Raw genomic sequence first — 27,960 nt, 5'->3', positions numbered from 1 at the left:
ATGAAGCGACCACTGAGCCCATCTCCCCCTGCTGAGAAGGAGCCCCCGGTATCTGGAGCTGCTGAGTGCCCACCTCGGCCCCCAGAACCCCCGAAGCCCAAGAGGGAAAGAAAACGGCCCTCGTACACCCTCTGTGACGTCTGCAACATCCAGCTGAACTCCGCGGCCCAGGCCCAAGTGCACTGCGGGGGGCGGGCCCACCAGAGGCGGCTGCGGCAGCTCAGCCTGGGGAAGACGCCTGCAGGGCCAGGTCAGTGTGGAGGGGCACTGCTCCCACAAACTTGGTTCTGGGCCCTGGAGAGGGGCTCCAGGCCTGTGGCTGCTCTCCGTGGGGGTCTTTGGGTCTGGGGTACCCTCACTGGGATCTTAGGGTCAGAAGTCCCCCAAATTCTGTCAAGTTTTGCTTTGCATCTGGGACAACCTTCTATGGAGTCTCTCAGGGTCTGAGGTCTTTTTGGATCTGGGGCTCCCCGCTGTGGGGTATTTTGGGACCAGGACCCCTAAGCAGCATTTCTCCAGCTTGGAGTCCCCTGACAGAGATAATCTTTTAGATAAGGGCCTGGCCTGCAGAGGGTCCTGGGCTCCTGCTCTGGTCTCTGAAGTCCAGGGTCAGCTAAGTATACATGCTCCCACTGAGGGCTCAGAGATGGTCAGGGGAAGAGGAGGGAAGCCCCCCTCTCTTTAGCTGCTGGACTCCTGGCCAGGATTTCGGCCTCTCCCTGGCTGGGGTGACTCTGTAGAGGTTTGGCTGCAAGCATTGAAGGGGCACGCTGGCTGCCAGGCAGATCTCTAGAGAAGTGGGTGAATGGATTCGTGAGGATGATTCCAGCCGACAGGCACATAGGATCATGGGAAAGCTGCGGATAAGGCAGGCTGCTGGTTGGCGGGGGAAACAGGTTCAGAGCCAGGCCCGGGGTGGGAGGTGGAAAGGGCCGGAACTTCCGCCTGGTTCCTGGGGGCGGCCACCAGAATCACATCCTGCAGCCCAGGTTGGTAGCTTTGCCAGAAGGTCAGACTCTGAACTCTTTTTTTTTTTTTCCTTTGATTTTTTGAGGGGGAGGTAATTAGATATTTTTTGTTTCTAATGGAGGTACTGGGGCTTGAACCCAGGACCTCGTGCATGCTAAACATGCATTCTACCACTGAGCTGTACCCTCCACCCACTCTGAGCTCTTGAGGGCTGCCTCTTGTTTTAGCAAATGTTCACTGGGCACTCTCTGTTTCCCCCTGACCCACCTGTACTGGGGCCTGGAGACCAGTAAGTTCCAGCCTTACTCCTCACTACCCCATCCCTTGAGATTGAATCGGTCTTTAAGGCTGAGATACACATGAAAGGAGCAGATAAGTGCCATGGGTGCCACGTGGGACATGTCTCCAGGAGTACAAAGGAGGAAGGGCGATTCTACCTAGGGACACAAAAGGCCTCCTGAGGGACGGGGCGCACTGAGCTTTGGAACAGGAGTGAGAGGAGAAGGGACATGGCAGTCAGAGGTCACTGCATGAGCAAAACAGGGGATGCATTAGCCGGTACCACCTCCCCAACCTGAGCCCTCGGGGCTGGACCCCAGGGTGTGACTCTGAATAAGAGCATATGGGACTGTGTGGATGTTTCTGGAGTGTGTGTGTGTGTGTGTGTGTGTGTGTGTGTCTGAGTTCAAAAATCACTCATGAATTCATCAAATACTTATAGACAACTTACTATGTGCAAGCTGCTGTTTTGGGGATTTGTATTTTTATTTTTTCTTTATTGCGCTTTATTAAGATCTTACTGACATTTAAGAAATGCAAGTTTAAGGTGTACAATGCAATGATTCGATACACGGATATACTGCAGAATGATTACCACAGTAAAGGTAGTTAATACTTCCATCCCCTCACATAATGACGATTTTGTGTGTGTGTAGTGATGATAGTTAAGATCTACTCTCCTAACAACTTTCAAGTATATAATGCAGTATTGTTAATTACAGTCACCAAGCCATGCGTTAGATCCCTAGGTCTTACGTATCTAGGAGTTTGTACCCTCTGACCAATGTCTCCCCACTTCCCCCATCTCCCAGCCCCTGGCATCCACCACTCTACTCGCTGTTTCTATGAGTTCTGCTTTTTTCAGATTCTGCATATGAGTGAGAACATACAGCATTTGTCTGGGAATTTGTGTTTTTAAAAAGCAGCAGAGCTGCCTGTTAGGGAAGAGCTGTCTAAATAGCTACACGCAGGCGGGTTTGTCCAAGGTAGCGACGGACTTTGCAGAGGTGGGGCCAGGGCGCTTTGAGAAGTCAGAGGGAGAGGTGAATTGACAGAAGTCAGGGAACGTTTCAGAGAAGTGACACTGAAGTTAGCTCTTGGTGAGGGAGAGGGAATCCCCGCTAGAGCAAATGCACCAAGGTCTGAAGTCAAGCCTTTCCCGGAGCAGAGGGTGGGAATGGGCGTGTGGCAGGTGTGGAGCTGCCTTTAAGGTCCTCGAAGCCAGGCTGGGTGTCTGGCCTTTGTCCTGAAAGGTGATGGGCATCCCTGAAGTGTTTTGAGCAGGAGTATTAGTATTTTAGAGGTCTTGGGTGAGGGGGAAGGGTAAGACTTAGGGGTACATGTGAAGGAAGTGGGTGGGATGGGGTAAATGGATTCTGGGGCCTTTTCTATAGCAGAACCGGCAGGGCTTGGTGACTGGTGGGATATGGGGGCCGATGGGGAGGGAGGTCCCAAGGATTACTCTAGCTTAGGGGATGCTGTGATGGGCGGTTCCATTATCAGAAAGGGGACACTGAGAGGGAAGCAGGGCTGGAGGGCAGTGATGGGTGGCGAAGGCCATTCCTATGGCCAGAGGGTGCTGGCCCACCCCCGCTCCCCTCTACCATGGCCTCTTCAGGCCCTCCTTCTGGGTGGTGAGTCTGTGGTACAAGCCCTCTTCTTTCTTTCCCCACCCACCATCTCAGTGTGGCGAGAGCAGATGGGGTGAGAAAAAAGACCACAGCACCAGATGCCAGTGGCCAGAGACAGGCTGCCCAGAGGGATGGGGATGGAGGTCCTCCTTCACTCAGCTTCCCTTTTCTCGCAGTCCTCATCCCCCGAGTACGGGTAGGTTTGGGGGTCACCAGGAGACATGATGCCTAGTGCTCCTCTTCAGAGTGTTAACCAGGACCTGATAAGTCATGGTCCCTCCAACCATTGGTCCATCCATCACCCCACCTCTAGCCCTGTGCTGGCGCCGCACAGGATGCCAGGATTCTGCAAATGAGTAGTGCTGGGCACTCACAATCTAAAGGAGCAGACAGTCACAGGGCCAGACTTTTCCCATCGCCATGCTAAGTAAGAGGAGTGGGCGGCATTGTGGGAGCACAGGGGAGTGATGGCTGTGGCTAGAGCAGGGCTGATTTCTGGGAACCCTGGAATCCTGGGGCTTCAGGGGAGAACCTGTGTTCCATCTTTGGCCTGGTTATCTTTAAAACTACTTCAGGCCATGACCCCCACCCTCAGCACCTACCCTCCTCCTCTTGTCTCCTTGGCTGTCTGAGAGCTGAGGGCGGGAGAAGCAGCCCACAGCAGGAAGATGCTAGCCACTGCCTGGGGGTGGGGGGTGGGGACCTCAGCCATGCTGTAGGCCTCTATCAGCTGTGGAGGGGACCGGGCTGGAGCAGAAAGCCCTGAGGGGGTGGCTGACTAGGGCAGCCTCCAGCCACCAGCAATGGAGAGAGTCACCTACTTTCAGGAGGCTTGAGGTGAAGTGTGAGGAGCCCTTAACACACTGCTTTGTTCCTGGACCCCTGAGATCAGCCAGGAGGGCCCCCGTTCCCTGGGAGGGTGCTGACGGGTGGGGGTGGGGCAGCCCAGTCACGCCCGTTCGAGGCTCCTCTCTCCCTCCTGGAGCTGTCACTCTGATTAAAGGTCTGTGGGGCTGGTGCCTTGCACAGTGACAGGCGCTCCTAGGCAGTGAGGCGGGATCCTCTCTGGAGGATCTGTCCATGGGAGGGAGCTATGGGGGTGGGACTCTCCCTGCTCTGAGCTTCCTCGCCAAGCCAATGCCTGGGTCAGAGGCCTCCTTACTCAGCCTCACCCAGCTCCCCACCCTGAGTGAGCCTGGAACACCTGGGAAGGGGTGCAGGATGGGACAACAGCAGGAACCCATCCTTCCCCATCCCCTCCTGCAGGCCCTTTCATCTCAGGAATGTCTCGAGCCATCTTTCACCCCTCCCCCCGCCTTCTCCTCCCACGGTGGGGGGTGGGCACAAGGAACCCCCGCTCCAATATGGCTGAAATCAATGACCCTATTGACCATCATGCATGTGCACTCCCCACACACATACACCACTAAGCAGTTTTAGGAAGTTCTTGAACATCTGCAGAGAGAAAGGTTTGCTGGCTCAACCCTCCTACCTCCAACCTCTAGTGAGGATGTTGAACTAGCACAGGGCTTGGGCGACACCTGGACCTCGATCTTGAGGGGCAAATAGCCATGACCTACCTACCCCCAGTGCCAAGTTGAGCATGAGCTTAGGAGATGAACTGTTTGCAAAGCACTTCCACGCGCAGCACAGCATCCCCTCCTCACTCAGCCAGCCCAGGGTGTAGATGATTGGCATTCAGCTCTCACTGTAGAAACTGAGATACTGGAGCTCAGGGAGTGTAAGTAACAGACCTAAGGCCACACAGCTGGGTTCAGATCCCAGCATTTCTGACTCTAAGTCTTACCTTACATGCCCTCCTGACTTGCTGCTGAGGAGAGCAGCATACATGAATAGAGATCGAGCCTTAATGTTTTAGGAATGGGGAGGAGAGATGGCCCAGAGGAGGCAGACCAGCTCCCAGGACAGACAACTCAAGTGCTCAGCACCCATCCCTTGATGTCCTCAAGTGAAAAATGGGGAGATGCCAGCCATCTCCTGCTAGGCCTAGGCTGGCTAGGTACCAGGAGGGGAGCTCCCTAAATCCAGCTGGTTCCACCCCCTGTCTCTTGGCAGGACTGATCCAGCCATCCAGTTCAGGGCTCACCCCCATCCCCCATCACTGCAACATGACACCAGAGGGGAGAAAAGGGGATTTCAGGAATAACTTAATTTCTGGCTTACCAACATGGCCAGAGGGGCCTTGGGGTGGGGAGTGCAAGGTAGACACCAAGGGGGACAGAAAAACAGAGATGGAGTCAGACTGTAATGGATTTCAGGGCAAGACCAGACATCCACATGCCTTTGGGGACAGGAAGACATCAGAGTGGCAAGTGGAGGCGGTCCCTGCCCTGCGCCCTCAGACGTCCCCAAGCCCCTGTTTGATCAGTCCCTCCGTCTTCTCTCTAAGGCTTTGACTGCGGAAGCCTCTGGCTGCATTCTGAGCCCCAGAGATCAAAGACCTTGAGCTTGGGTCATGCCTGAGTCACTGGCTTGATGAGCTCCTCACCCCCCACTCCCCGCAGATGGATTAATTTCAGTCCCACCAGGAGGCCCTGGAAGCCCTCCAGCCTGTCCCCCCATGGCTTCAGTATCTCCCTGGGTTGCTAGTTCCTCCTCAGTGCTCCCCTTAAACCCATCCTGAGGCCTTTGGGTGCCTGTTTCACCTTGGATGCCCCAAGACCACTGAGAAGTTTTTGCTGCTGTTCTCCTTTGGTGGCAGCTGAAGGAAATGCCCTCACTCTCCCTGGACAGCCATCACATCCCCCCTCCCCCAGGTGTGAACCTGACTGTCAGCACCTCCCCACAGGGACCACCTGGGAAAGGCAAGGCCGTCTAGGTGGAGAATTAGGGGGTTTAGCTCAGATCCCTGCCCCCACAGAGGACAAAGATTTCGTCTGTGTCTCTGGGTGGGTTAATTAGCTCTGGGCTTGTGTTTCCTTCCTCTCCCCATACCAGCTAGTCCTTCCCCCTAGAGCCTCTTCCTAACAAACCTGTTTTCAGGAGCTGCTGCTGCTGCCAGCCCCTCCCCAGACAGACCTTCTTTGCAGCTTGAGTCCTGGCTGCTCCAGAGATTACAGGTTATTGTCTGATGGAGACAGGATGCTGAGGGGGTGGGGGGCTAGCGCTGGGACCTGGCTTGGAATACGAGACTGGATCCAGCTGTAGGTTGGCTGTCTCCTCCCCTGCATTCCACCCCCCACCGCAGGCACCAGGTGCTCAGGTGAGTTGTGGGGGGCAGGTTTCAGGAAGAGGAGGGGGAGGAAGGAGCAAAATGAGGAGAGAAAAGATGAGTGGGGAGGGGAAGGAAGGGTGTGGGAAGGCGAGGGATGTCAGAAGTTCTAGCTGATCAGAAGACACTGCCCCCACCCTGTTCCTGGCAGTGCCCAGGTAGCAGGTCCAACCGTCCAGGTACTGAACTGAGCGGCAGCAAGCCGCCTGGGCTCCCCTCCCCCATCACCATGGCCAACATTCTGGGATGAACTGGTAATGCCTCTCTGAGCCTCAATTTCCCCTGCAGCGAAAGGAGGGAAATAAAAGGAGATGAGTGTGGGCAGAGGGTAAGTCAGGCCGGACAGGAGAACGGGGGCTCCTGCAGCAGCCAGCCCTGAGGAAGGGCTTCAAAGTTCAGCAGCAAGAACTTTCTGGCAGGAAGGGAAGGGACTGGAAGCACCTCCTTTCCTGGAGGCCTCTGTGGGCAGGGTCAACTCTTCGCTTCAGTAGAAGAGGCACTAGGCCCCCTGACACCCTCCCTCTGTCCCCTTTTGTGTGTATGTCCCCTGACATGCGGAATGAAGTGCCCTGTTCTTTCCACTGGTGGTTGGGATGGGGAAACCAGGGAACAAGCAGCTCCTTCCTGGTGAGGGGAGACAGGGCCCAGGAACCTCAGTTTTCCAGCAGAAGCAGGAGTCCCTCCCTCGCGCCCTCCCCTCGTGTCCCTCGCATCCCCCACCCCTTCCCTCTGTCACTCTCTGGCTGGGTTTCATTTGCTCCTCACTCTGCGCTCAGCGGTGCCTCCAAAGGCAGAGGATGCTCTTGGGTGAGTGCTGAGGACGCCTGAGCTGGGGGGTGGGGAGGGGGCTTAAAGATAAGGGTGGGCTTCTCCCCTCTCCCCTGCCCTATCCTTTCCCTCCTGTTGTCGGCCCCCCAAAGTTGTCTGTTTAGAGGCTCTAGTAGCCAGCTGCCTCTTGGTACCTTTTCCCAAGTCCAGGGCTGGGCAGGGGGAGCCCCCACTCTGGCTGGGAACCAGGTGGGGCCATGGTGGCAGGAATGGTTGGGGATCTGGAGGTCCACCCTGCAGGAAGGAGGCAGCTGCAATTTGGGGCAGGTGTGCGTCATCGGCGGAGCCTGCTACAAAGGTTCCTTTTATCAAATCATATCTTCAACTGCCTCTAAGGGGCTGCCTGGAGGAGCAGGGGAGAGGGCTGAAGAAGGAGTTCTTAATGCCGCAGAGAAAAAGAGAGGGCCAAGCAGATTGCAGGGGCAGGGAGGCTCCTGCTGAGGTTCAGCCGCTGCACTGGGGTCAACATTGATGCCCCCCCTCCCCGTGCTTTATTCATGGTCTCCTGGTGCACCTCCCCACACAGGAGTTGCCTGGTCCTTTTTGAGGGAAACAATCATTACCCTTTAAGTATTTGGGGGATTCCTCTCCACAGAGGCAAAGGCTGGAGTCAGTGGGGCTGGATGCAGTTTCTCTAGTGACTGTGCTTGGGGGTCTCCCTCTGGCACGGGGAGGGCAAGAGTCTCCCACATGGTGCTGGCCAGCCCAGAAGTGGTTAGGGGCGCTGGAGAATATGGGGAGGGATCCTCAGCCTACTGGGTGGTGGGCAAGCTAGGGTCTTGGTTCAACCTCTCATTCCCTGCCTTTGGCTCTCTCTCCCTCTTGGACTCCTGCTTTCTTCACAGTTTTATCTGTGATAGAAATGGCAACTTCACTATTTGAGGTGTGTGTGTGCACGCACACATGCCCCGGGCAGGACCCTGCCATCTGCCCCTATGACTTGTGGCGGGCGGCCCAGGGTGGGGGACTCTGGGTTTGGCTCCATGAGCTTGTGTGTATGCCAGATGCACTTAATTGTGTAAGGGGTGTGCGTTTCTGTACGTGGGTTTTTGTGTATCTGCACCTGTCTTTGTGGTAGTGTGTGCCGCTGCATGCCTGTTGTTTGGTATTGTCAGTATCTGCAGGAGTCCGCCTGTCCTCACGTGTCTGTCCCTCTGGGTATGTATGATCTGAGGGTGTCTTTGTTGATCTTGCCTGTCTGTGTACGTGCATGCGCGTGCGTGGCCTCTGTGCCCACCGCTTGGCCAGCAGGGGTATCTGTCTCCACATGGGTACCACCTCCATACACGCACACGTCAGTGTGAGAGTCTCACCATGGGGAGATGCGTCTAAGTGTGTGCCTTGGCGTCTGTGCCTGTCACTATCTGTGTGAGTGCCTGTGGACCTCAGGGTGTGTGTCCCTGTAATCCTCCATGCGTGTCTTTCCCAGTGATGGCAAAACAAACAGGACGTAGTTTCTCCAGATTTTCTCTCTTGGGCGGTAGGCAGGGTGATGTGATTTCATGAGACACCTGCTCTGTGCCCCTGCCTCAGTCTCGGTTGGACCCCTGTGGGTAGCTTCTTGACACTCCGTCTGTGTGTTCCTGTTTGATCAGAGCCACAACTCACCCTCTGGAGGCATCCATCCAATGAGCTGTGGGTCCCAGCTGTAGACCCCTGGCCAGGGGTGGGGAGGGATTGCTCTGAGATATCAGCTAGTGTGGCTGTTCTGCTACAAGATGTCATCAGAGAAGACCCCCCACACACACATCTGACCCTTTTGTGGGTGCGGATTCTAGACCTGTCAGGCTGGGTGATGCCATCCTAGGGTAGGTGTGGGGGCTGCGGTGTCTCCCTTCATTTGAGTGTACTCACAAGCCAAGCAGCCACACGTGTGTGCATGTGCGGGGACTCATGTATCATCTCCTCGGCCCTGGGGGCCAGGGTTCACAGAGAATGTCGGAGGCAGATGGTGGGCAGCACAGAGCCAGCTGTGTGAAGGGTGTTGGGAGGGAGCTCCCGGCAGCCACTGGAGAGTCCCTGACCTCAACGTGTGCCCTAGGCCTGGAGTGGGGGAGGAGTATACCCAATCGTGCAAGGGCTGGAAGGCATTTCTGGGTGGCTCTGTGCTGACTGGAAGGGGAGACTGGGCCACCAAGTGCCCTGGCTCCCCCTCTTCAAACGGCCTCCACACCGAGCACCTCCTTTGGTCCTCAGACCCACTCCTGTCCTGCCCTTTCCTCCTCACCTGCCTGTAATTCCTACTTCACAGGTGAGGAAACTGAGGCTGAGTGTTCAGCTCAAGGCCTCAGAGTTCAATGTCACTGGAGCTCCACTGCAGGCATCCAGGTCTGGGAGGGCGCAGGTACCAAAACCCCACATTTCTCCTGCAGGGAACCCACACAGGTGTGAGGGTCTCCTGTGCATCTGAGAGTTCTAGGAAGAGGTCATTCCTACTGCCCACCCCGTTTATGTCATCTCCGTTACTCATTTGATGAAAACATGGACTTCCCAGCTCAGCCACCTCCTGAGGTTCCCCACTAGGTCAGAGGGTCCAAATCCCCAGCATTCACTGTAGAGCCTTCCATGCCTCTGCTCTGTCTTGACCGTCGAGAACCTGCATTGATTCTGAACTTCATGATGGTTGCCAATAGCTCTGCCATTCCCCCTGCTGGCATGCCCAATCCCTGCTAAAATTTCACTGACCCTTTTGTGAAACCTAATTGTCTCTCCAGCTGATGACCTTCAGCTAAAAGCCAGCTCCCCTGTGATCCCAGAGCATTTTGTTCGTCACTCTTGGAGCACTTCCCAGAGTGGAGCCTCCATAGCGCTCCACCTGTTTGTCTCTCACCTGTGAGCTCCTCTAGGAACTCGTGGTGATGAATGACTCCTGTCCCTCCCGCTGGCCGGGAGCAGCCTTCCTGTGGTCTAACCTGAGTCGCTCCTGCTGCAGTGCATGGGGCAGGGAGGGTGAGAGTGACGACACCAGGCTGAGCGCCCGCTGGGCCGGAGCGGGGTGTCAGGTGGGCGCGGCCGGTCCGCTACCCCGGCCCGCGCCGCCGCTGGTGCCTTTTCGTCCCGGTTACCGCTAGTGGCTGCTGTCGCTCAGTGGAGCCCAAGGAGACTGCGGCCAGAGCGTCCACCGCTCAAGATGGTGGCTCCCGAGTCTCCGTGAGTGTGTGCGGGCGGGGCGGGTACCCGGGCCGGGCGGGGCGCCCCCTCCCGGAGGCTCCGGGCAGGGGGCCCGCTATGGGGGTTGGGGGCACCAGGCGGGCGGGACCCACTGGACTCACCCGAGGGCTCCTCCACCACTCGCCCCTCAAGGAAGTTCCCCAGCGCTCCGCATCCTGGCCGCGGGAAGATGGGCGGGAGTGTGGAGGGAACCACGACCTCCCCAGGCTGCCAGGGGAGGGAGGCACCTGCCCCTACCCTGCCTGGAACTTGGACTCCTCTTAATGGGGTCCTGAAAGAAAGGAGCCCAAAGGAGCCTGGTGAGAGGACTGAGGACCACATCCTGAGACCAAATAAATACTCTGTTTAAGGCTCAGGTGCAGGGGTGGAGTGAGGATGGCGAACCAAGGCACAATCGCCCCAGGGGCCCCTCAAGTTGTCCTGGCTCCCATCCAGCCCGCTGGGGTGTGGAGATATGAGGCACCTAGGTCTGCAACAGGTACAGCCTCCTGGTCAGCCTTGGTCATTTAGTCATGTCTTACTTATATCCCGCCCCACCCAGCCTGGTTCCCTCAGGTTCAGGTGGAGGAACGTCAGTAGCTTTTGCCGGGTCTTTTAGAGCAGGCTGTTCAATAGAACTTTCTGGGATAATGTATATATTCCCTGTCTGGGCGGTCTAATACAGTAGCCACTAGCTACACGTGATCACTGAGAACTTTTAAATGTGGCTAGTGTGACTGAGGAAACGATTTTACGAATTTTTAAAATTCTGATTAATTTTAAACAGCTTCATGTTTTAAATTAACTGCACACACTAGCGGACAGTGCAGTTTCAGAATCTCCATCTTCCCGTGCCTCCTCCCTGCCTACTCTTTTGTTCTTTTCTCAAAAACATCCTACGTCTCATAGTCATTTTATCCCTACACAGATTGGGGCAGGTTCCAGGGACGGGAAAGGATCTGACAGACTTCCAGAAGGGTATTCCCTTGGCTTTGCACCTCCTCTCCATTCTAAGATCCTTTGGGTCACAGAATCTTGGGATCTTGGGAGGAAAGGATGTCAAAGGCAGCTGTTTTAGCCACCCAGCGGGTGCCCAGGGGCCCACTCCACTGCTCTCTCTGCCTGAGAACTCATGTTTCCTTACTCATTTACTTCTCATATTTTGTGGAGCACCTGCTGGGTGCCAGGCTGAAGGGTCTCTGGGGCCCAGATAGGAATAAGTTACCTTTCCTGCCATCAGGGAATTTGCATGTGTGTGAGAAAGAGGGAGAGGGTGCGTACAAGCAATAGATCTGCAGATTTGTAAATTGTGGGGAGTGCGATGGAGAGCCCAAACAAGGAGTAATGACAGAAAAAAGAAGGGGACTTGCTGGAAAAGGATAATTGGAGAAGCCTCCCCTGAAGAGGGGACTGCTATGCTAAGACCAGAGGGGAAGTGGAATAGGCAAAGTGTTGGGAGGGAGGATAGGTACATTCTAGAAGGTACAGCATGTGCAGAGATCCTGGGGATGGGAACCTGGCACTGTGGAGGAACAGAAAAGGCCAGAGTCGCTGGAAGGGGAGGGAGGAGCAAGTGGCTCCCAGAGAGGTCAGCAGTGCCTGGGCACTTGGCAGTCCAGGGATTCTGGCACTGGCCTCGGTGCAATGGGCCATCATAGAGGGATTTTAAGCAGTATGTTTTAAAAAGCCCCCTCCAGCTATTGGAGGTCTCTTACCCAAGAGAGGGGTTAGAGTGGAGACCCAGAATGCCATCAGGAAGCAACTGCCATAGTCTAAGCAAGATTATGAAGGTGACCTGGACAAGGATGGTGGCAGTGGCATGGAGAGAAGGGATGAGTTAGAGGTACATTGTGGAGGTAGAATCAACAGGACCTGTGGATGGATCAGGTCCTGGATGCGGAAAAGAGTGGGGGTTGGAGGGGCAGGTTTCTGGCCAGAGCACCTAGGTGGGAGGATGGGCTGTTTCTGGAACCAGGGAGACTGGAAGAGGAGCATATTTTGTAGGGACAGATCCAAAAGAGATCTGTTTAGACAAGCCAGGAAGGCAGTTGGATGGAGAGGTGTGGTCCCCAGAGGAGTGGCCAGCAGAGATGGTTTTGAACTCTTTGGACAGTTTGAGAGTGGGAAGAAGAGGATGAGATGACATCAGAGGAGTGACTGATGAGGGCAAGGAAAACCAGAGGATGTGGGGTCTTGGAAGGCAAGAGAAATGTGTGTTTCAGGAGGGTGTGATGAGCATTATCAATTGCCACTTAGAGTCCAGGGGAAGAGGACCAACGAGTTGCACCCACATCCAGCAACATGGAGTGCTTTTCCTTAGCCTGAATGGGCTGCCCCTGGAATTCTACTCATCTGCCTTTGTTTTACCTTGCACGAAGTGCCAGGTTCCGCACAGGGTGCTGAATGTGGTATCAGGTGGGAGAGACAGCGAGACAGACAGTCTAGAATCATCTAAACCAACAGCCTCAGAAACAGGAAGTTCTTTCATATAGCCAAGATGAATCTTTCATTCTTTTAAATAAGCAGCTTTTGCTGAGAGCCATTTGTGTGCCCAGCTCTGTACAGGGACTTAGAGGTATAAAAATGAACAAATGTGATCTTGGCCTTCCAGGAACCAAGTGCAGAGATACCTAGAGCACCCCTGCATTCACCATGTCATATTATGAAGACTCATACACAGGGAATTATGGGAGACTAGAGGACAGGTACCAGCCCAGGTTGTGGGGGATCAGGGTGGCAGAGGGGATGCCTGAGCAGCTCTCCAGGAATGAATGGGAAATGATGAGGGAAAGAGGAGGGAGAGGAAGTCCCAGGCACGGAGGATGGAGGTAGGAGCAAAAACAACAGTAATGTGGGTGGGGCATGGTAAGCCCTCGGAGTTGGCTGAGCAGACAGGAGTGGGGAGGCTCTGGAGATATCCAGAGGCTGGGGTTGGGGGCCCTGCTGTCTCATGGTGAGGTATATAGACTTAGGCAACAGGACACCACTGAAGAAGTGGAAGCAAGGGAGGGGCATAGTTGGATCTGTGTGTGGTCTTTCTCTGGTTGCTGAGCGAGGGACAAATTCCGGGGAATGACTACAGGGGTAGAGACCACTACATGATCCAAGTGAAATGGTGCAGGCCAGGGTCTCAGCATGGCCCACGGGGTCAGGAGGACTTGGGTTCTAATTCTGCCTCAGCCACTTATCGCTTGGGAAACCTTGGGCAAGTCCCTGAGATTCAGTTTCCTCCTGTCCAAACTGAGGACGATAGCCCCCTCCAAGGGGACTTGCAAGTATAATCTCAGTCTCCTAATGGAGTCACTGCAGTACTTAGCGCAGGGCCTGGTTCAGTTCAAGCGCAGTAAATAAATGGCAGTTCCCGCTGTTGTTGTCGGTAAGCACCAAGAGGAAGGGACAGGTGTGAGAGATGATTAGGAGGCAGAGCTGGCAGGCCTTGGCCATCAGCTGGACGTGGCGTGGTCCTGACCTGCTCATCCTCACCTCGCGCCTGGTGTGGTGGCCAAGTGAGAGAAGTGGAGGCAACCAGCTGGCTGCCTTCAGCCTGGAACCCAGCCCCCACCTCTGGGCTACCCTTCCCAGAACCACACAGCTGGTGTGTGAGTGAGTGTGCCCATGCCTGTGTTTAGGGAAGGGAGCTCCACAGAAGACAAATTTCATTCCTCAGTCCTGTGGCTCCAGGACCTCAGCTTTGTGCTAACTTCCTTCTGATGACACAAATGACTATGGCCTGGTGGGACCGGTTATCCTTTGAGAGAGGAGTCAGGAGGTCTGAGAATTAGTCCTGGCTCAGCCACGAGTTCTTCATGAGCCCTGAGAACCACTATCTGTTTCCAGGACAGATCCCCCCACCTATAAAATGTGGAGGTGCCGTCTTTCCAGCTCTGAGTTCTGATGTGCTTCAGCAATCAAAGCAATTGATGGCTTGTCCCAGATGGAGGGAGACCCTTAGAGGGGGCTGGGGCTCCCAAATATCCCAACTTTGGATAGCACTCTATGGCCCACTCCCAGTAGCCCTTCTGCATTGGTTTCAGTCCATCCCTCGTCCAGGGTATGCTCTGTGGGCAGTGTGAACCCCCAGTGGCCCCCTAACACCTCTCCCTTGTCTCTTTCATCCCCAGTCTCCCACCGGCGGAGCAGAAATAAACTTTCCTGGCTAAGTTAGATGGATGGTCCCCATTAGCCTGGTGGGCTGCCCTCGTCCTGCCTCCCCACCAACTCCCTTTGTCAAAGGAGGTGACTCGGTGTGTAGGGGAGGCTGGGGGCAAGAGCATTTGGGTGGGGTTTGGTGGTGCCCTGCCATTCCTCCAGCAGGAATGGTGCCCCCAGGGAAGAAACCAGCCGGAGAGGCTTCCAACTCCAACAAGAAGTGCAAGCGTTACTTCAATGAGCACTGGAAAGAGGAGTTCCCATGGCTGGACTTTGACTACGAGCGGAAGCTGATGTTTTGCCTTGAGTGCCGCCAGGCCCTGGTGCGGAACAAGCACGGCAAAGCCGAGAATGCGTTCACCGTGGGCACCGACAACTTCCAGCGCCACGCCCTGCTGCGCCATGTGACCTCGGGGGCTCACCGCCAGGCTCTGGCCGTCAACCAGGGCCAGCCCACTTTCGAGGGCCCGGCTGAGGGCGGAGGGGCCTGCCCAGGCCTGGCACCCACCCCCACCTCCAAGGGCATCAAGGTGGAAGTGGATCCTGCCAAAGTGGCCGTGCTGACCACAGTGTACTGCATGGCCAAGGAGGACGTGCCGGACGACCGCTGCTCTGCCCTGCTTGAGCTACAGAGGTTCAACCTGTGCCAGGCGCTGCTGGGCACGGAGCACGGTGATTACTACAGCCCCAGGAGGGTGAGGGACATGCAGGTGGGTGGCAGCCAGGGGTGTGGGGGAGGGCTTGGGGAGGGAGGACATGGAGCCATATGGGCACAGCACCAGCATGCCAGGCCCCCGGGCAGTGGCCAAAGCACTTCATTCACACCTTCACCCATCAGAGCCTTCACTGAGGGCATACTAGTATCAGGCCCCGGGCCAGCTGCTGTGCGCCCAACAGTGAGGAGGCTCAGGGACACTCCCCTCAATACCTAGGCCAGAGGTGGCAAACTGGTGGCCTGCGGGCTTGATTGGCCCACAGATGTGTTTTGTTGATTTTCACAGTGATTTTGAAAAATTAGTCTCGAAGTTAAAAAAACTACAAGAGATTACATATAAAAATGTGGATTTTTGCCTTCTACTGAAAAGCAAGGTCATAAAGTGTTGGATTTGGAGAGCCGGGCAGGGGCTTCCCCATTCCCTTTATCCCTGGCCCACTGCAAGCTCAATATCCCCTATGTGGCCCCTAGGGGCAGGCACTTTACAGCTCTGTCTTAGGAACTGGCTGTATGAGTCTTGGGAGCTGGGGTGGCGGTGGGGGAGTTGGATCTCATCCTAGAGAGATGGCAAACAGACGAATAGCACACAGCTGGGGCCCTGTGTAATGGGTCAGGAGTCAGGAGTGAACGTGTCTATATCAGTTAATCCCTGGGCAGCAGAGTGGAGGGAGACCCCCCCCCGCCCCCCCAGGAATAAGGAAGACTGGGCAATGCTGTAGAAACACACACACACACACACACACACACAATGCTGTAGAATCTTTATGATTTCTAAAGCATTTTTACATTTATAAGCACAACAACAAAAAATTACATCGATCATCCACAGCAACCTTTTGGGGAGATTGTGGGCAGATATTAACCTGGTTTGAGAGTTGAAGAAATAGATATGAACAGAGAGGTGAAATGATTTGCCCAAGATCACACAGCCAGTAAGTGGCAAAGCTAGGATTAGTCCCTAAATCTTTCTGACCCCAAGGCCTGTGCTCTATCACCCCATCCTGCCTGCCTCCCCTTCTCAGGACAAGCCTAACTCTGTCCTCCCTCCCTTTCTCTCCCTGGCTGTCCCAGGTGGCCATGGCCAGTGTCTTGCACACAGAGGCCTGCCAGCGCCTGAAGGCATCCCCATATGTGGGGCTGGTGTTGGACGAGACCAAGGACTGGCCTGAGTCCCACAGTCTGGCCTTGTTTGCCACTTCAGTGTCCCCCTGTGATGGTCTGCCTGCCACCACCTTCCTGGGCAGTGTGGAGCTACAGGAAGGCGAGGCCACTGCTGGCCAACTCCTGGACATCCTGCAGGCTTTTGGTGTGTCTACATCCAAGCTGGCCTGGCTCAATTCAAGCCTCCCCAGTGACTGCCTGGGGAGTGTGAGCCCACAGCTCCGGGCCACCTGCCCACTGCTCACTGAGCTACACTGCCTTCCCGGCCGAACAGATCCCAAGCCCCCTGCCTACCTAGGTGAATATGAAAGTGTCCTGGATGCCCTATTCCGCCTCCACGGTGGCCCCAGTTCCCACGTGGTCCCTGAGCTCCGGGCAGCACTGGACCTTGCAGCTATCGACTTGGCAGGACCACGGCCAGTTCCCTGGGCCTCCCTGCTGCCTGTGGTGGAAGCAGTGGCTGAGGCTTGGCCTTGTCTGGTGCCCACACTGGAGGCCTCTGCCCCAGCCTCGCCTACAGCCAGGGCACTGGCTCTTGCCCTGCGCCAGTTCACCTTCGTGGCCTTCACCCACCTCCTGCTGGATGCTCTGCCCTCCATGCAGAAGCTCAACCTTGTCCTGCAGCCAGAAGAGCCGGACTTGGCCTTGCTACAGCCTCTGGTGATGGCAGCTGCAGCCTCCCTCCAAGCGCAGCGCCACTCGGGCGGGGCGCGCCTCCAGGGCTTCCTGCAGGAACTGGCGTCCTCCAGCCCCGACTTGAGCCGTGGGCGCTGCACCTACCGCGGCGTGGAGCTGGTCGGCTACTCCGAGGCTGCAGTCCAGGGCTTGGAGCGGCTGCGGGGGGCCTTCCTGGACTCCATGCGGAGAGGGCTGCGGGACTCCTACCCTGGGCCATCGCTGGAAGCCGTGGCCGCCTTCGCGGTGATCTTCGACCCCCGCCGCTACCCGCAGGCGCCCGAGGAGCTGGGCGCGCACGGCGAGGGGGCGCTGCGCGTCCTGCTGCGCGCCTTCGCCCCGGCCGTGGTCCGCCAGCGGGCGCTGGGCGACTTTGTGCTCTTCAAGCGCGTGGTGTGCAGCCTGGGGCGGCTCGGCCCGCGGGCCCTGTGCGCCAAGCTGGCCTGCGCGCGCTCGGAACTGCACGAGCTCTTCCCCGACTTCGCCGCCCTCGCCGCCCTGGCCTTGGCGCTGCCTGCTGGTGCTGGCCTCCTGGACAAGGTCGGCCGCAGCCGGGAGCTGCGGTGGTGGGGGCCGGGCGGGGCCGGAGAAGGCCGGGGCGGCCCCGCGGTGAAGATCGCGGTGGATGGGCCTCCGCTGCACGAGTTTGACTTTGCGCTGGCGGTGGAGCTCCTAGAGAGTGGGTGGGGCGAGGGGTTGCTGGGGTCGCAGCTTACGTGAGGGCGGCCTCCTCTCCTCCCCCAAGCCAGCCCAGGGCCCTGGGCACTCTAAAGGCCAAACCTGACTTGATCAGGCTGCACCCAAGCTGACCTGCTAACTGTAGCCTCCCACCCACCTTCCCTGAGCTTCCTCTGCCCCACGCTGAGTACTAACCCAACCCCGTGGGCTGTGGAGGAGGGCCCAGGCCTGGGGACTAGGGCCAGTGGGCAGAGATGCTAGGTTCTGGGGCACCCTAAATATCATTCCTGACCTGTCCAGAGTTTGGTGGGGAGTAGCTCACCCTTTCCTTTCTGAACTCAGCTCAAGTTTTGGCCCTAGAAAAGCTGAGGGGTCTTGGCAGGAGGGAGAAAGACTGGGTCTCCGCAATTGAGGGGTTAAGGGAAAGGAGAATGGGTCCTTGGCTGTTAGCCGCCCTCCTAGCAGCTTCTCTTCAGGTATGGCTGAAAAGCAGGTGACTGCCTTGTTTTTCACACACAGCACAACACCCTCTCTGTGCACAAGCTAACAATTCAAGGGAAGTAGTGGTGCCCTCCCCACCAACAGGCTTCCTGAGGCTTTTCTGTATATGGCCTTGGATATAGACACATATGTCTATAAATGTAAAATAGGTTTGTCCTATCTTTCATAGTGTTAACACACAAAATCTAAAAGGATTTTGGTTTTGCAATGTCGGGGTCTAAAAAAGTCCTAAACGGACTGAATTTATTTCTAATTCTTTTCTTCCTCACAAGTTCCTAGCCTTCCCCTGCCCTTGCCTCAGACCTTTAAGACCAAAGACTGTAAAACCACAGGGCTGGACCAGCAGACTCCCAGGACCTGCCTCAGGCCTGACCCAGGGATGTTGGAGGGCACTTGGCCTCCTGGGGGAAGCAGTTGGGGCCTCACCAGAGCTGGGGGACACACCCCTTCAGATTCCAGTGGGTTTCCTCTCCCCTCTGTTAGCCCTCACTGTGAATGATGTGGAGATCTGGAGGGGGATATTTAGTGAGAGAGGACGGGGCTGGTCTTTCCCCAGGCCTGCATTTGGGTTTAATTTGCAATAAAGTGGAATCCCAGTGCATCGTGCAGTCTCCATGGTGGTGTGTGTGTCAGGGCCCCACCCTGACTCCATTGGCCTGACTCCCCTCGGGTTCATTTGGGCTGTTATGCTGCCCTTTAGTTGCGGAGGGAGGGGCATCCTTCTGGGCTGGGAGCCTGGAACTGTGGACTCCATGCTTCTGCTTCCCCAGTTGTGGAGAGAAGAGGCACAGAAATGGGCTGTCATCGCCCTGGGCTTGGCCAGGACTCCTTTGTCATGAGGGAGACAGAAGTTCCTGCCCTGGCTCCACATCCAAGAAGCCCAGCAGCCTCTTGTTTTGGCTGTGGAGGGAGGAGTGAGCCCTGTGGCTCCCCATTTCAGACCCTGCCCTTCTTCTCCTGCAGCAGGCCCAGCCTCCGGTGCCCCCAGCCCCCTGCTGGCCTCCCTGCCCCTGCCCACCAGGCCTCTGCAGCCCCCGCTGGACTTCAAGCACTTGCTCGCCTTCCACTTCAATGGCGCCGCCCCGCTCAGTCTCTTCCCCAACTTCAGCACGGTATGGCCGGACTGGCGAGTGGGGGCATGCAGCCAAGCTTGGGGGGGTGGGCAGGGAAAGTGGAAAATGGGATCAGAGGGGCTGGCTCTCAGAAGCAACATCCCTCAGAGTGACTAGGTGCTCCCCAAATGGGGACCCCTGGGCTCAGATCTCCCTCAGGCCAGGGTTGGAGGATGGTGTCCCCCACCCCCAGCCCCCGTAACAACTGCTGGGCCTGGAGGGCCTGTGAACTGCAGGCTTCACATGAGGTTTTTGTATAGGGATGTCTGTGGGTGATCTGTGTGTGTCTGTGTGTACTTGGGTGTGTCTTTCTGTTTTAGTTTGTGTCTCTGTAGGACTTTGCGTGTCATTTGTGGATGTGAGTTTGCATGTGTGTCTGTAAACTCTTTGTGCTTGGGTAAGAGTCTGTAATTAGTGTCTGTGCCTGTGTATCTGAGAGGTTTTTTGTGTCTCTGTGTTGACTGTGTACTTGTTTGGTGTGTATCTGGCCTCTGAGTGAGTGTGTTGTGTGCTTTGTGTGACTGTCAGTTTGTCTGTGGACATGTGCCACTGGTGTGCATGGGAGCGTGGATCTTTCTGCTTGTCTCTGTCATTTGTAACTGCTTGTAAGCTTATGTGCTGTGTGTCTGCCGACTAGTCTGTAGACATGGAAACATGCATTTCCGTGTGTGTGTGTGTGTGTGTGTGTGTGTGTTTGTGAATAAGTGAAGTAAGCATGAATTTTACTTCACTATGTGAGCTGTAAAGTATGTCCCCCTTCTTAAAAAGTTAAAAAAATCAAGTGTAACCATCGAGGTGCTCCACCCCATCCTGACAGGATGGCAGTAAGTTCCATCTCAGTCACCCTGGGGAGCCCCTTCCTTCCTTCCTACCCTCCGGTGTTGTAAAGAGGTCTGAGGAGCCTGAGACATTTGGAGAGGGTCCTCTGGTCTTCGGTCCCTGCTGTCACTTGCTAACAAGCTCACTGCTCAGGCACAGAGTCCCTCAAGAGCAGGTCAGCCCGCTGTTGTCCTCCTCTCTGGGGGCCCTGCAGGCCGTCCTCCTCTGAAGTCCTGTCTTCCACTCGCCCTGCCCACCCCAGCCCCCAGCCCTGGGTGTTGTGAGGGTTAGAACCTCTTTCTGTTCTCAGGGGAGTTTCTGAAACCATGCTTTCATCTCAAAGCCTCTGTTCTCTCCTCTCAGGAAGGCTTGGAAAGTTCCTCTTGACAAGCAAGCCCAGACAGCTTCTGCTTTGGGCCCAACAACCCAACCCCTGAGAAAAGGGAACATAAAGGCTTGGTTTGATAGAAGAAAAAAAAAACTTATTTAAAATGAGGAAAAGAAAAAATCATATGAATTAATATTCCAGAGAAATGACCCTACTTCTCAGGGAACCCTCTGGCATCCACTTGCTGCCACTTGCCCCTTCCTGGCCTCCACCCTGCCCTGGCCATGACTCTCCCTCTCCCTCTCAGGCCCTGAGACAGTGGCAGAGCTGATAAGATAAGCTTTATCTCCTCCAGCCCACAGGTCCAACATGAGGATGGATTATGGGAGGGGAAATTCCAACAGAGGGACTTTTTGTCCCTTCCCTGCTTCTCCCTGTCCCCAGCTCTGCCCCAATAGTTGTGATTCTTGTGAATGAGGGGGAAAAAAAAAAACCAAGAGGGGCAGCAAGAGATGCCAATGTGATCACCAGGACATGGGTCTGTTTCTTAAGATCACAGAGGTCACCCTGGCCATCCCCCTGCCTTCAAGCAGAAGCCCAGGCTGACAGAGAAAGTTCCTGGCTAGGAAAGAGGCAGTTTCTTTTTCTGTGTCTAAGGTCCACAGAGATGGGACATTTCTTCATGTGGGCTGACCTCCGCCCTCCTCAATAGTCTTTAGTTTTTGGCAGTTTGTACTGAGCTGGCCCCAAAGTTACTGTGCCCTCCCACCCCCTTCACAGATGGACCCGGTCCAGAAAGCTGTCATCAGCCACACATTTGGGGTCCCCTCCCCTCTGAAGAAGAAGCTCTTCATTTCCTGTAACATCTGTCACCTGAGGTTCAACTCAGCGGTGAGAGGGTGTAGTGGGGACAGGCTCGTTGGGAGGCTGGGCAGGGAGTAGGCTGGAGACTGGGCTTCCCGGGTCTTTCCTGGAGGGAAAGGGCCTGCGCTCCATATTTTCTGTCTCTGGTTGCAGAAGAACCGCTACTGGTCCTTTATCCATCTCATCCTCTTCTCTCTCCAGATTCCTCCGCCCTGTCCCGTCCCATCCCCCTGGGATTCCATTGCCCTCCCCTCTGCCTCTCTCCTGTGTTTGGGACCCTTCTTCAAGGGAGAAGGCTGTCCTCCCTTCTCTGGGTCCCAGAAGCCACCATCAGCTCCTGGTCTGGAGCTGAGTTCTTAATGTACCTGAGAGTTTACAGAATGTGTTCACGCCCATCCTCTTAATTAGCTCTTATGATACATCTGTGAGATGGATAGAAGTGCTATCATCATCCTCACTTTTCAGATAAGGAAACTGAGCCTCACAGGTTAAGCAACTTGCCTAAGGCCACACAGCTGGTAAGTAGCAGAGCTGGGATTTGAACCCAGGCCTGGCTGACCCCACAGTCCTCAAACTTTCTACCACGGCCTGCCGCCAGAGATTGGAGGAGCCTCATTCTGATCTCCTAGGGAAGGTTTACCTTCTGTCCAGGCAACTCTGGAGTTGGGGAGATGATCTCAGCAGACCTGCTCTGGTCAAAGGGTCCAGGGAGGGGCCACAGGGGCCTGTTTTTCCTACATTTGGAAACAAGCAGGGACCCCTAGTGGACAGGCCAGATTTGGGGGTTTCCTCCAGATTTTCGGGTAACCTGAGTTGTGCCAGAGCTGGATGGATAGAGAGATTTCACTCTGAGGGAGGAACCATATCATCTTTCATATGCTGGGCCCAGCACAGTGCCTGACAAATAGCAAATGCTCCATGACTATTGTTGAATAAAACGTACAAAGGGATGAACGATCTGGGAGGCATGATCCCTAAAGTGTGGGCTGCTCTGTTTTTCCACTTGTGCATTTATGAACTTGGCAACTAACGTTCACTGAGCACCTACTGTTTGTACAAGGCCCTTGTCATTCATGGTCTCATTTTGATTCTCACAATCCTGTGAAGTCAGTATAATCATCCCAAAGTTTACGAGTGAGGGGACTGAGGCTCAGAGAGGTGAGGTGACTTGCTCAAAGATGCACAGCTAACAAACGACTGAGGCAGAATTTGAAGACAGAGGCTGCTTGCCTGGGAGTTCATGTATGAGAACACCTTCTGTAAACCTCGGGGCCACGCACATGCTGTGATGACGATGGTAAATGACAAGGATTCACCCTGTGTGGCCGGAGGCCTGCCTCACTCTGACCTGCTCCCTGCCCAGTGCCAGCTCATGGATAGGGCAGGTATACAGCAGATGAATGACGACCCCATGCCCTCCCCTCCCCAGAACCAGGCTGAAGCACATTACAAAGGCCACAAACATGCCAGAAAACTCAAGGCTGTTGAAGCCGCCAAGAGCAAGCAGAGGCCACAAACCCTGGCCCAAGATGGGACACTGGTGTCCCCAACCCCGACTCCAGCCAATGGAGCCCCTGAGGAGCCACAGAGCAAAGGTCAGTCCTGAACTTTTCTCCCCGGCCCAACTCCAAATCTGGTTTCCGACAAGGGGTTGAGCGATTTCTCCTGATTATTATTCTTGTTTGTGTTGGAGTATTCCTTACGTACAGAAAAAGGCACATGTCACAAGTATAGTGCTCCATGGATTTTCCAGTCTGAAGCCTGCCGAGTTGAAGAAATATGTCACCATCACTCCATAAGCCCCTTCTTGCCCCTACTCCTGTCACTACCTTGTTGTGTTAGCTTCCTAGGGCTGCCATAATTAATGACCACAAACTGGATGGCTGAAAACAACAGAAATGTATTTTCTCACAGTTCTGGATGTCAGAAGTTTGAAACAAGGTGTTAAGGGGTTGTTTCCTTCTGAGGGTGCAGAGGAAGAATCTGTTCCATTCTGCTCTCCTAGCTTCTTGCAGTTGCTGGCGATCCTTGATCCCTGACATTCATCACTCCAATCTCCGTCTCCACCTTCATGTCACATTCCCTAGTGTCTCTGGGTCTTCACAGAATCATCTTACAAGGATGCCAGTCATTGGATTGGTGCCCACCCTAGGCCAGTATGATCCCATCTTAACTAAATACATCAGCAAAGACCCTATTTCCAAATAAGATCACATTCGGAGGTTCCAGATGGATGTGAGTTTGGGGTGACACCCTTCAACCACCTATACCCCTCCCCCAGAGTAACCATGATAATGACTTTTCTCGCCAGAGATCAGTTTCACCTGATTTTGGTTAACGATATACAGATGGTCCCTAACTTAACATTCGGTAAAAACTGTACTTCACTTTTGAATTTTGACCTTTCCTTTTTTTATTTTAGTTGGGGAGAAGGGAGGTAATTAGGTTTATTTATTTATTTTTAATGGAGATACTGAGGATTGAACCCGGGACCTTGTGCATGCTAGGCATGCACCCTACCACTGAGCTATACTCTCCCCTCTGAATTTTTATCTTTCTGGGCTAGCAACTTATGGTGCATACTCTTTTGTGATGCTGGGCAGTGGCAGCCACATGACCACAAGGGTAAAGGACTGACCTACTTACAACCATTCTGTACCCATGCAACCAATCTGTTCTTCCCTTTCGGCACAGTACTCAATACATGACATGAAATATACAGTACTTTATTATAATAAATAGCCTTTGCATTGGATGATTTTGCTCAACTGTGGGCTAACTTTGGTGTTCTGAGCACATTTAAGGTAGGCTGGGCCAAGCTCTGATGTTCAGTTAGGAGTATTTTTTTATGGTTAATTGAGATTTTAAAAAAATTTTTTTGAGGGGGGAGGTATTTAGGTTTATTTATTTATTTTCTTAATGGAGGTACTGGGGATTGAACCCACAACCTCGTGCATGCTAAGCATGCACTCTACCAATTGAGCTATACCCTCTCCCACTTAGGTGTATTTTTTTTAATTAAAAAATTATTTTTCTTTTATTTGTTTTTTGTTCTTGTTTAGGTTAGGTGTATTACATGCATTTTCAACTTAGGATATTTTCAACTCATAATGGGTTTATTGGAATGTAACCCTGTTGTTAAGTTGATCTGTAGTATACAGGTTTTGCATCTGACTTCTCCCTCGTTTTTTGCATGTAGAAGTACTTTGTCCTTCTTCATTGCTGCATAGTACACCATTGCATGACCCTTTAACTCTTTTTATTAGTCTCCTGTTGGTGAACATTTTGGACAGTTTCCAGTTTTATGCTATTATGAATAATGCTCCATGAATATTCTTGTTCATCTTTCTGGTGACTTCTACTTATTTAATAGTTAGCTAATAACTACAGATTAGCAGGGCTGGGTGGGCTCTCTGAGACCACTGTCCAACTTTATGATTTCAGGTGGAAAAACTTAGATTAGGCCCAAGTGAATTGGTGGGAGAGTGGAGTCTGGAATTCAGTGCTGATCATCCCTACACCAGGGACCCTTCTACTTTGCAATGCCACCCCCAGTGTGTCTGTGCTTCATATCATGGTCTTGAGAAGCATCTTGGGCCTCACGCTCTTCCCCGATGCCTTCTATCTCCCCAGCAGTTCCTGCAGCCTCTCCTCCTGGCCCCGAACTCCAGCCACCCCTGAGTCCATACCCCACGCCCGGGGAAGAGCTGGCCCACTCAGACCTCTTGGATGCTGCCTCCTCTTCCTCCTCTTCCTCTTGCCCACCCTGCTCCCCAGAGCCTGGGAGAGAGGCGCCAGGGCCTGAACCGGCGGCGGCTGCGGTGGGAAGCGGTGTGAGTGGGGAAGGCAGGAGCGAGAAGGGGCGCCTGTACTGCCCCACGTGTAAGGTGACAGTGAACTCCGCCTCCCAGCTGCAGGCTCACAACACAGGTTAGCGCCGCACCAGCTGCCATCCAGGGGAGGGGGTGCCCCTCACCAGATGTAGGCAGGCTAGAGCTTTTGGGCACTTGGCTCCAGGGCTTGGTGACAGAGGCGCTTGCTCAGCTGTGATTGGGCGTTTCGGGTCTTTCTGCTAACACTTGTGGAGGGAGAATCGGGAAGAGAAGTCTGAGGCAGCAAAAACTGGAGAGTCACCACAGAAGACAGGAGACACCCCCTCCATCTCTCCTTGGGTCAGACCTGGAGGGAAGGGATTGGGATGAGAGCCAAAGGGAAGCCAATCAGCTGCTTTGCAAGGAGGCCTTCCTTGGAGAAACCTGGCATGAAATGAGAGCAGCTGGGAAGACCTTTCTGCGGGAAAGAGAAACCTCTTGTGGCTGGAGTGGGTGTATGTACAGAGCAGCCTGGAGGCTTACAGAGACAGCCGAACTGACCTGGTTTGACGGGGGTCTCTGTGGCCCTTGTGGCCCCTCTTTGGTGCTGACAAGCTGTCTTCCTTCCTCCCTCCAGGAGCCAAGCACCGGTGGATGGTGGAAGGTCAGCGGGGCACTCCCCGCAGGAGCCGGGGCCGTGCAGTGCCCCGGGGAGGAGCTGGACACAAGACTAAGAGAGTGACGGGTGGCCAGGGGGGACGGCAGGGTCCGAAACCCCCTTTTCACTGTGATCTCTGTCAGCTCCAGGTCAATTCAGAGACCCAACTCAAGCAGGTGGGACCAGTAAGGCCGGGATTGGGGTTGGAGCAGGGGCCAGGGGTGGGCCCGGTGCCAGGCAAGGAGGAGGGAGCCTGAGGGGAGAAGGTGGGTGGAGCAGAGCGGGGAGCAGATGGAGCAGGAGGCACAAGGCTAGAGGGACAGTGGGCTTCTGGAGGGCAAAGGCCAGGTCTCACTCTGGGGTGATGTGCATTCAGTGTGTGAATTGTGGGTAGAGGAAAGGTGAGCTAGGTGAGGATGACAGGGTAGTTTGGGGGTCCTTGGGTTCCTCATCTCCTTCCCAGTCTGTCTGTCTGTCCATTAGCACCTGAGCAGCAGGAGGCACAAGGACCGCCTGGCCGGGAAGCCCCCCAAGCCCTCCAGCCAGCACAGCAAGCTGCATAAGCATGCAGCGCTGGCTGTGAGTATCCTCAAGGTATCTGTCTCCAGACAACAGAGCTGGGATCCAGGTCCAGTGGGGCAAGGGGAGGCTGGAAGGGAGGGCCAGCTGGGGGGCTGGGAGGCGGGGCAGGAAGGAAGCCACCCCTCTTCGAGGCTGCCTGGGCAGGAAAAGAGCTGGGGTTGGGTTTTTGGGATCTGCCCAGAAAAATTTCCGGGGAGGTGGGCCCAGGTGGTTATCTCAGGGGCAAGGGCAAAGGGTGGGCATGCATCTCCTAGAGACCATCTCCACCCCCACTCCCCACAGCCTCCGAACTTTGCCCATCCTAAGATTCTCCTCCCTCGGGGGCAGGAAGACAGGTGGTGGAGAAAGCCCTTTGGAATGAATGTTTGGGGGTGGGAAGGGAGGAGGATTTAGATTTGGAATCCTGAAAGTCACGTTTTTCCTACAGCAGAAAGCCCAAGGATGGGGCCCAGGGAGGGATTGGGATTTTCCTGGGGTCAGAGACTGTGTCCATTCCTCTCTTTTCTTTGCAGTCTAAGCTGGCCTTGCAGAAGCAACTCACCAAGACACTGGCAGCCCGCTTCCTGCCCAGCCCAATCCCTACCGCAGCGGCAGCGGCCATCTGTGCCCTGCCAGGGCCCCTTGCTCTCCGGCCTGCCCCCACAGCAGCCACCACCCTCTTCCCAACTCCGATCCTGGGCCCAGCTCTGTTTCGCACCCCAGCAGGAGCTATCCGCCCTGCCACAGGACCCATCGTCTTTGCCCCCTACTAGCCACCCTGGGGAGCCCAGGGCTGATTTCCCAGCCATCGTTCTCCCCCACCTCCCTGAAACACCTCGGTTCCCTACATCCCACAGGAGACTACCTTTCACAGCCTAGGGAATCCTGCCCAATCTAGGCGGAGCTGGGCTAATACTAAGAGCAGCTGCCCTTCACTCCGTCTGTACCCGGGATTGACCTAATATGCCCCTGGCCCAAGGACCATCCATCCTCACCCTCCCTCCCCCAGGCTTCTAGGGCTAGTCCTGGGCTCCCCTGTACTTCTTATTCTGACTTAGGGGGAGCAAACTGAGAAATCCAAAGAGCTATGCAAAATCCTAGCCCCAGCCCCATGGTGCTCTCACCTCCCAACTCAAGACCTATTACCTACAGGGCCAGAGGCCCAAGGAATCTTCTCTCCTGAGGACAAGTCTGTGACCTCTATTCCCCTACCCTGTTGGGGAGGCCCTCCCAATCACTGGAATCTCCAGGGAATCACTGGAGATGAGGGAGGGGTCTCAAGCTGGAGTGGGTTGAAGGCTGCCTGGACAAGGTGACCATGGGGACGTGGAGGAGACCGTGGAGGAGAAAGGGAGCAGCATTAAGTGGGCAAAGCCAAGGCAGGGGGCTGGGGTCAAAAGCTTCTGGGGGTTTCATTTGCTCTGACAGGAAGGGGCTAGCATAGAGGTAGGTGACAGTCATGTTCTGGCTGGGCCCAGTTTCAGCAGAAGAAATGAACAGTCCCACAAAAGTTCTCCTTTGTTAGCCTCTCATGGATTCCTCCTGAACTCTGGCTCTCAGCAGCGGGGGGGATAGGGGGCAGAAAGGGGGTGGCCCTGGGTCTCCCTCCCATGGACCTAGCAAACACCCAATCTCCCTAGGACTCCCAAAGGGAGAGCTTTCTCCTCCAGCTCCTCGCCCCAAACTGGCCCCTAGCACTCAATTCAGCTTCCCCCACAACCAGCACCCCAGGCCCCCTCACTGTGAAGCCGAGTGTTGGGATCCAGTTGGATCCACTCAAGACCCATTTTCATGCTGTCGATGTCACCACCTCCATCCCACCCCAGCAGTGCTGCCCT

The 27,960-nt window shown here is 55.1% G+C and overlaps 2 protein-coding genes across 5 annotated transcripts; both read left to right on the top strand.

Annotated features, from left to right (window-relative positions):
- ZNF385C (zinc finger protein 385C) lies at positions 1-27,960 on the top strand. 3 transcript variants are annotated; one of them, XM_031468765.2, is made up of 8 exons: positions 1-250; positions 18,932-19,080; positions 21,008-21,118; positions 22,521-22,686; positions 24,728-25,021; positions 25,541-25,737; positions 26,045-26,155; positions 26,656-27,960. In XM_031468765.2, the coding sequence occupies exons 1-8, from the start codon at positions 1-3 to the stop codon at positions 26,893-26,895; spliced, it is 1,518 nt and encodes a 505-aa protein (XP_031324625.2). In that variant the 3' UTR covers positions 26,896-27,960. The 3 variants fall into 3 exon arrangements, with proteins under 3 accessions (XP_031324625.2, XP_031324623.2, XP_064351788.1); XM_031468763.2 differs by having other exon boundaries at positions 24,725-25,021; XM_064495718.1 differs by lacking the exon at positions 1-250 and having other exon boundaries at positions 18,957-19,080.
- On the top strand, positions 10,033-18,569 carry C16H17orf113 (chromosome 16 C17orf113 homolog). Of its 2 annotated transcripts, XM_064495715.1 has the most exons (3): positions 10,033-10,089; positions 14,211-14,948; positions 16,025-18,569. In XM_064495715.1, exons 2-3 carry the CDS (start codon positions 14,259-14,261, stop codon positions 17,507-17,509), a joined length of 2,175 nt encoding a protein of 724 aa, XP_064351785.1. In that variant the 5' UTR covers positions 10,033-10,089; positions 14,211-14,258; the 3' UTR covers positions 17,510-18,569. The 2 variants fall into 2 exon arrangements, with proteins under 2 accessions (XP_064351785.1, XP_064351787.1); XM_064495717.1 differs by lacking the exon at positions 10,033-10,089 and having other exon boundaries at positions 10,165-14,948.

Source organism: Camelus dromedarius, chromosome 16, assembly GCF_036321535.1.
Source record: "Camelus dromedarius isolate mCamDro1 chromosome 16, mCamDro1.pat, whole genome shotgun sequence".
NCBI lineage: Eukaryota > Metazoa > Chordata > Mammalia > Artiodactyla > Camelidae > Camelus > Camelus dromedarius.
The sequence above is the reverse complement of the archived record's forward strand: the minus strand, read 5'-3'. Positions and strand labels throughout refer to the sequence as shown.